An 8,866-nucleotide genomic window follows, 5' to 3' on the forward strand; every position below is an offset into this window, starting at 1 on the left:
CAGAGAGCTTAGTGGGGTGACTGGTAGCAGGGAAATATGCAATTAATAGCAAAATTTCTCTCCTTAGCACCAGACATCACTGCTTTTGTGTCATCCATTGAGTCTACAAGCCACACTCCTGCTCAGGAAGCAATGTGGGGGGTTGATCCAAGTCACACAGACTTGGATTTGGACACTAGCAGTACTACTTTCTAGATGTGTGATTGAAGTATCAATGTCTACAGATGGTAGAAATAGGCTCTCCCCACCACCAGACACAACTCCAAGAGCTTCTTCAAGGACTACAAGTGCCACCCCACCCCTCCCACCACTCCAAGAACCTGGCACTTTGTACATGGTTACCAATTGTACATCAGTGGCCTGAACTGCAGCTGGCAAAGTTGGGAGATGTGGCTAGGATCCATGAGGAAACAGGAATGCTGAACAGGGGGACCCGACTACAACTTTTGACTAATCAGATTGATCTGGGGAGGTTGGTGAAAGTGACAAAGAACACTGATCTTTGACACTAGCTATGGGCCCTGGCTCTGGCCACAGAACTGAAAATGTCCAAGGATTGTAGTAATGGCCCCTTCGCCTGATTGATAAGAGGACCCAGAGGGGAGGCAACATGGAGTCACACACAGCAAGCTGGCAACCTCTTCAGCTGAGTTCCAGTTTTTGGGGTCCTACACAACATTTTTTGCAGTGCCTATGATGTACTTTTTGGGGTTCTGGGCCCTCAGACTGCTAAAGGTATCATTCTACACGACAAGGCATAGGAAGTGTGCTGTGCTGAAGAATCTGTAGGTTGTGGCCTGAATCTTTGGCCCTTAGGGGGGGCAAGACAATAATAGGAAGGGCAGTGTTAAGAGGCAAACACATGGAGGGTGGTCTTAGGAAGTCTATCACCTTGGAGTTGTAAACAGAACACAGTAGTTTCAACAGATGGATTGAAAGGACCTGGTGCTAACAGAAGTGTCCAGCTTATGCTGATTCAGATACACATTAAAAAATGCTAGAATGTTGGTGATAGAGCTCAGGTGGGTAAAGGCATTTGCCACCAAGGCAGATGGCCTGAGTTCGATCTCCAGACACAATGTGGTAGAACTCACTTTTGCAAGTTGTCTGTCCTCTGACCTACCTCCACATGGATGCTATGAGACACTCCACCACCGCCACACAAAATAAATGTAAAAATATAAAGGCTCTAGAATATTCAGAGGGGAATGACTGCCACAGCCTTATAAACAGCAGTTCACAAAGACTAGGGATAAATAAATGCCAGCTGTATTAAAAGAAAAACTTAGTGAGGTAAATCATGACTAACAGACTGAATTAACTAATTGATTTGTTCATTTAGTGGAACTTTTCATCTTCCTACTTGAGTCTCCTAGGGTGCTGGTATTCTAGGCATTGTGCTGTAATGTCTGGACAAACCAAATTTTAAGATTAGAACCTTGGGCCAGTGAGATGGTTCACTGGGCCAAAACACTTGCTTTGCAAACCTGATAATCTGATCCTTGAATCCATGTATAGGCGGAAGGAGAGAACCGACTCCCCAAAGTTGTTCTCTGACCTCCACATACATACTGCGGCAGGCATGGTCCCACTGTCACATTACTGATGATGATAATGGAAGCCCCAGGTTATACAAGCATATCAGGACAGAAGTCGTCACAGTAATGCCATGAGATGTGTACACAAGAGCATACAAACTGCCCCCACCACACATTATCCTGTTCCAGACCTGGCACTTTGCATAATCACCATCTAGGTGAATAAAAATGAAGATCTGATTCTTTGTTGGACTTGCCATTGGCCTGCATTCATACCTTGCTTGACACTTGGTATCACCTTTACATCACCACGAGTGCAAAAGCTTGTTTTGTCTGAGATGTCTATTTCACATGGCACATATTTATAGAAAGTGTCTCAGCACATTTGTGTAGAAAAATATCCAAAGCTTATCTTTTAGGGTGATTGCCTTTTGCTATCTACATGTAAGAACCAGTATCTGAAAATATACTTTAAACCTAATACATCCTGCACTAATACATAGCAAAGATAGTAAAGGACCAAGAATCAGAAAATATAATTATCTCCTTTTGCAAATCCAAGATAGGGACAAAGCCAAGGGAACACTGGCCTGCTTTAAACTGTTTTCAATTCAACACCAAAGCTCATGAGTGTTGGCACAAGGAATGTGTGTTCTAGACTCATAAAAATCATATCACCTCTGTGTGCACATATATGTGTGAATGTACATATGAATACATCTGTGTGCCTGGCACTGGAACTGAAGAATAACGCTGCCCTCATCTTCAGTTGTCACAAGCGCCTAGAAAAAGGCAAGTGCATTTTGGTGATATGTCCCAAGCCTGAGTGGATACAGAATAGGCCTGAGGATCAAGGCAGAAACAGCTGTAAGTACAGAATATTTAAAGGAATTAATCGTACTACATAAGACAATAGCCAAGTACTGCTTTATGTACACAACAGAAAAATGCATGTTTTTTTTTGTTTTTTTGTTTTTTGTTGTTGTTGTTGTTTTTTGCCTCACTATGTACTTCAAGACAAAACACTAATGAAAGCATTAACGTTGTTGATGGTTCCGAGCTTAATTTTTCTGATTCTGGCATTCAGAGATATCGGCACTGAACAGGGATGAGAGATGAATTTAAAAGTATCCATATGTATAGGCAGTACTGTGCTGTTATGCAACTTTTTGATGTATATTAGGAATTATCTGACACAACTCTTGTTGGCACTCCTAATTCCTCGCACAATCTATTATGTTTTCTTCAAGATCAAATTGTGTTTCAAGTTGTTGAAGTAGTATCACCATTAAATAGAATAAACTATTTTACGTTTTCATATAGATTCTGGGATAGACACTCCCTGAAGAATCCCTTGAAACAACACAAACGTGAATAGAATCCCCAAGAAACAGACAATAGAGGTTTTATTAAAAGGAAAACAAACCTTTTTATTTGAAACTCTCACTAGAGAACAAGGTGATATTAACATGTTCTCAAGTGGATGTCAAAGTAACTGTTAGATGGGTTTATTTTCCTTTTTCTTTTTGTGGGGAGGGGATGACTGTTTCTGTTGCTCGGTTCAAGTGTGAAGGAGATCATTTTGGAGTCTTGTCCTTGGGAGTTTTAATATAGAGTGGAAGATGATCGATATCCCAGGCTCCACAGGATTTACATATCTAGGCAGGAAAAAAAAGGTTAGTAGACTAGGTGCTTATGGTGGCATGGTACCTCGTCCCTGCCCTCCCTTTTGAGGTGACTACTGGACCAAGCTCTCTGAACATCCTGACACTTTAGTGCTCTTCTCTAAATGTTCCCCTCATCAAGAAGCCCACACTACTTCTGACAAGGAAAGCTGTGTGTGAGTGTGTGTTTATATGTGTTTGTCTCATGCTCACAGTTGTGAATGTTTTGGGGGTGTGCATGCTGTATCCTTATGAAGATGGAAGCCATAGTTAGATATCCAGTGTCTTTTTCCATTTGGCTTTAGACTTTTGTTTGAAATACAGGCCTCTGAGACTGACTCAGCTTGCATTGGCTAGCTGGCACAGTTTAGGAATTTTTGTATGCCTCCGTAGTGCTGAGATTACAGCTAGCTCTTTACAAAGGTGATGAGAATCAAGCTCAGGCCCTAAAGGTTGCCCAACAACCAGTTTCTTGGCCTTGATAACTGTTTTGTTGTTGTTGTAGTTTTATTTTTGTTTGTTTGTTTTTGTAGACCAGGCTGGCATCAAAATCACAGAGATCTGCCTGCCTCTGCCTCTCTTAGTACTGGATTACAGGCGTGTGCTATCACTGCCTAGCCCAGCTGACAACTTCTTAAAAGGAAAAACAGCCTTTGGGTTTGGGAAACATAGAATGGAAGACAAGTTATAAAGATCTGCTCTCTGGCCTCTCATGTCCTTCTTTGGCAGCCAGAGGAGCGGGAGCTCAAAGAAAGCCAGTTTTGGAAGAGAGCTTATATTTTACATGGCAGGAGATGCAGGACATAAGCATCATTATAGAGTTCTGTATTCTCTCCAACTTAACTTATTGGGAAAATCTGATAGATCATTCCTACAGACTCACCACCTTCTTCCTCTCCTCCGAACGGCATCTTGGAACGGCTATAGGCAAACGAGTTTTCAAGATTATTTGCTTGTCCAGCTAGGTCGAGATGTGAAAAGGCCTTTGCTAAACGAGCAAAAACAGGTTTGCGTGTGTGTGTGTTGAAGATACCAAAGGAAGATACTTGAGGCTCTTCTCTGCCACTGTCTACCTTATTGCTTTCAAACAAGGCCTCTCCCTGAACCTGGAGCTGAACTGGCAGCCTGAAAGCCTTACAGATTGTGTTACCTCTTTCAAACCATTACCAGAACCTAACCTCTTAGCAGACATATACTCTAGTGGGCCTCAGAGTCAATTTTTCAAGCTATCACCTAGGCAGTGTTTGTTTTGTTCGTTGTTTTTCCACAGTCAGGGTTTCTCTGTGTAGCCCTGGGTGTCTTGGACTCACTTTGTAGACTAGGCTGGCCTTGAACTCACAGAGATCCACCTGCCTCTGCCTCCCAAGTGCTGGGATAACAGGCATGCGCCATGGCGCTTGGTAGCAGTGTTCATTTTCAAGAAACAATTTCCAACTTAACCTCTGAGCCTGTTGACCCACATGTGAAAGAAGCATGTGGTCATCAGTCTCTGGAGTAGCAGTTAAAATGAAGACAGGTAATGTCTGGTTTACACATTCAATAAATAATCCCACATTCAGCATGCAAACATAAGCAATTTGGTGTCAGATTAATCCAGGTTTGAGTTTGGCAAATAAAGCCTAAAACTTCTGTATACCTCAGTCCATAAAATATGGAGGAGGGGAGTGATAATGATCTTGACCCAGCAAGACTGCTGTGGGTTTATTTTGTTTCCATTAAGTTGGGTGCTTGCCATGTTTGGTGTATGCAAACTAAGTGCTCAATCAGTAATAAATATTGCTCAGGATTCTAAGAATGTCATTCATACTTCTCCCACTTTTATTTGGATAAATAAGGTGCCTAAGTGATTCACTTTGAGGGTTTTATTTGAGTTGTCCAGTCTTTTGGGCCCTTTGGGGAAGCTTTCACCTTCCCAATATAATAATAATAATAATAATAATAATAATAATAATAATAATAATTAGTTTCACTAGACCCTGCTTTTAAAAATGCTAGCATTTAACGCCTTTTATTGGCATTTTTGTGAAACTTTTTGAGTTTCATAGATGGCATCTTCATTCCTGTAGTATGGGGAGAAGATAATTAAGCTGAAACTTCAACAACAAAATCAAAACCTCTGATCCTGGTGTGATAGGATGGTGGTCTCTGCCTGCAGCAAGAAGGACCACACAGACAGCAGTCTGTGGAAGCAGGCCTAGTTAAGCCAGCATGTCATTCACTTGCCTGGCTCTTAATTCACACATTTAAGGGGTATCCTTTTTCCTTTACTTGTTAGACCTGATGGGTCAAAGGCCAAGACTATTCCTTGCTTCCTATGCTTGCCCCTGATGGTCCTGCCTTTGTGTCTGGTTTTACTTCACATGCTCCTTACTGCCTTCAGTTGTCCTCTCCTTTAAAAACAGACCCAGGGGCTCAAGTTGTGTGTTCTGACTGCATTTTCACCAGACTGCTTAAACCCAACCCTTTTTTGGTAGTATCACTGTTTGCTCATGTGTATAACCATGAGGAACAAACAAACCTGATGGAAACATCTCAGGAGATTCCTCATCGTTTGTTTCACCTTCATCTTTGGCTTCATCCTCTTTAGATATACAATTATTGGCTAGTTCCGAAAACTATGGTTAGAAGAGAAAGTCATGATTATATGTATTTAATCATCTTGGTTTAAAATTTGAAAGAAGTAGGAAGACACTAGACTGGTGGTTAAGTGTTGGCATTTCAAATAAAATGTTGGTATAATGTTCATTCAAATGCTGATTTCTCTCCCCGACTATCTGGTTTCAATCTGGACATTGCATTGTGATCTTATTCTAAGCATCACCTGTTTAAACATGTGTAAACATGACAAAATAAAACAACCAGCCACAATGTTGAGCAATGGAGAGGAAGAAGTAGGCAGGGGAGTGGAGGAGCCAGAGGGCAGGAAGGAGTGGCAGGCAGAGGAGGAGGCAGAGGCTGGGAGAGCAGGAGCTGGAGAAGAGGTTTTGCAACGATGTGGAGAATGAACTGGACCTAAGATTTCACAAAAAGCAAATATAACAGGTAAAATCTGAATGTTAGGAAACACTGGAGGTTTAGGATGGAGTAACTATTGCCCAGCATTGTGATCTCTGTTAACTAAATAAATCATAGTCTCTGTGTGGTGATTTGGTTATACAGCAGTTTAGGATTAACAGCAGCTTTACCAAAAGATAGATCAATAGTAAATATTAATTGTAATACAACAAAAAGGTAAAAGAAAATTTCTTTAACTAGCCTCATAACAGACATATGGCCTTAATTCTGTCTTTCAGCTAGGGTGACACTCAAGAACGAACTGTTTTCTTGGACAAGAACACAAGGCCTACAGCCCTCAACTCACATTCATTCTCTTCCCAGAATGCTAGTGAAGCTGGGGTGGGAGCAATCAGCAAAGAAAAAAAATGAACTCAGGAGCAACTGCTGACATAAAAGATCTTGGTCCAATGATTGGATGAGATTTGAGGTGGTGACTTAAAGCATTTCTCAGAAATGAAATTTCTTTCAGACACCACCAGGTGCCTTGGTGGTGGGGATAACTATGACCAGGTAAAAAGAGCACTTTGTGACCGAATGTAAATGGCCTAGAATGTAGAGAAAAATGAGCCTTGAGTGCATGTGCTACACTCAGAAGACATGTCAGGAGAAGCAAATAGAAAACAGATACAAAAACAGTCACCAGAAAGGGGAAAAGGCTACATTCGTTTGCAAAAATGAAGAATTCTGGCTCACACCAAAAGATATTAAATGAGAGGAGCATATACCTCCAAAGGACTCCTATGTAGAGCAGGTAAAATCTTCTGCAAATCAGTGAGGAAAAGCAGGTGACAAAATAGGCTGATGGACACGTGGTGGGAGAAGGCATGTCACCAAAGAGGATGTCTGAGTGTTCAGCAAGTATATAAAACACATCTGATAACAGCAGATGTTGATAAAATCAACATTAACTTCAGGATCTCCTCCCCAGCAGAAAATGAAAATAAGGCAAGCCACAGATTGGGAGAAGACAGAGCTCCAAAATTTTAGGCAAGGAGACCTAAGCAAGTATTTCACACAAGACAACAAAACTAAAGATGAAAAAAAAAAATAAAAAGCTCTTAGTTTTTAAGGACTAGGAAAACAGAAATGTGACACTGTGTTTCATTACTGGTAAAAATGAAGAGATGCCAAGAGCAGAAAGCAAGAGAAATTCACATATACTCAGGTAGGAGAGAAGATTACATTTGAGATATTAACGTCTGTCTTCCTTGTTTGCTTCATTATTTCTTCAACCCTCTATTTAAAGAGAAATATACATGTAAATATGAGAGATTTTTAAAAAATCAGTCTTAACAAAAGTCTTGGGGCGACAGCTAGGTTCCTCTTCTGTTCCTGGTTTCATGTATAAGATGCTGTGAATGGCAATGGCAGCAGTTGTTTTCACTGTGATAACACACATCCAAATGGCAATTCAGTCTTTCTTCACAAAAGTGAAAATTCATGTTCGACTAAACACATATCATTGCAAACTAATGAGAACTCTCAGACCATGGCAGCAGATGACATTAACAAAAACAGTGCACTTCAATAATGCTATGGTTCTATGAGATCTTGTTCCTCAATCTACAGAAGGCAGAAGAAGCATGTATTCTAGGGAGAGTTAAGAATTCTCTCCACTAGTTAAGGTAAGGACAGGTTTGGTTTCCTGGCTGCCTCGGAGTGACAGATAGAGATCTTTCGGTACCTCAGCCTAGGCAGGGACTACTAGATGAACCATATGGAGTTGCATAAAACGAGGCTCTACCATAAACAATCCAAACCTTGGCCTTTCAAAGAGGCCTCCACTTACTCCTACTATAGGTACTGCAACTCCAGCCCACTTTAAAAGAAGCTCTAACTTCCACTCACCCCTGCCAGCTTGGAGTTATTCTGGTAAAAGGAACGTTGATGCTACAGGTTTGATATATTGAGACATTGCTGGGATGCCAACCGTAATGTACAAGTGCCAAACTTTATGGTGCTTATGAAGAAAGCCTTTTGTATACAAGTCAGCTTTTTTTTTTTTTTTTTTTTAGATAAGCAACTTTAGTGGGTAGACAGCTAGGGACTAACACATACCTGATGCAGGATTTTCAGAAAAATATGTGGGTAACTGGTACCCAGTGTTAATTAACACAAAGCACATGAAACAGGAAGTTACCTTTCTTCTTTCTAATCTTTCTTGCAAATTTTGTAACATAAGTTTTTTATTTTCCCTTGTTCTCTCTTCAGCTCTGTCCTGAGATTTCATCATGGCGCTGTCCCCTTTCTAGAAAATTTGTGCAAAAATATTAATTTCAATATATCTGAATGACAAAAATTTTTAACCTAAAATATTAAATTAAATAGTTGCAATTAAATGACCATCGTTTAGTTTCCTTTTTCAAAATCTTGTTAGAAAGCCCAGATTGAAGCTGGGTGAGGTGATACACACCTGTAACCCCAGCACTCAGGGTGGCAGATTCAAGCAGAGTTCTTTATGAGTTCAGGGCCAGCCTGGTCTACAGAGCTGGTCTAGGATAGCCAAGGCTACACAGAGAAACCCTATCTTGAAAAAGAAGAGGAAGAAGAAGAAGAAGAAGAGGAGGAGGAGGAGGAGGAGGAGGAGGAGGAGGAGGAGGAGGAGGA

At 41.0% G+C, this 8,866-nt stretch overlaps 1 protein-coding gene across 1 annotated transcript in view; it reads right to left on the reverse strand.

Moving 5' to 3' along the window:
• Positions 1–3,028: 3,028 nt before the first annotated feature.
• Map7d3 (MAP7 domain containing 3) overlaps positions 3,029–8,866 on the reverse strand; it is a 31,940-nt gene continuing 26,102 nt past the window's right edge. Inside the window, exons 11-15 of the mRNA XM_055608049.1 lie at positions 8,400–8,507; positions 5,721–5,817; positions 5,206–5,262; positions 4,086–4,190; positions 3,029–3,196 (exon numbers count right to left, since the gene is read on the reverse strand). Coding sequence (XP_055464024.1) covers positions 3,189–3,196; positions 4,086–4,190; positions 5,206–5,262; positions 5,721–5,817; positions 8,400–8,507 — 375 coding nt within the window. The 3' untranslated portion in view covers positions 3,029–3,188. The remainder of the gene's footprint in view (positions 3,197–4,085; positions 4,191–5,205; positions 5,263–5,720; positions 5,818–8,399; positions 8,508–8,866) is intronic.

Source organism: Psammomys obesus, unplaced genomic scaffold (genome assembly GCF_907164565.1).
Source record: "Psammomys obesus unplaced genomic scaffold, mPsaObe1.curated_primary_1811, whole genome shotgun sequence".
In the NCBI taxonomy this organism is placed as follows: Eukaryota; Metazoa; Chordata; class Mammalia; order Rodentia; family Muridae; genus Psammomys; species Psammomys obesus.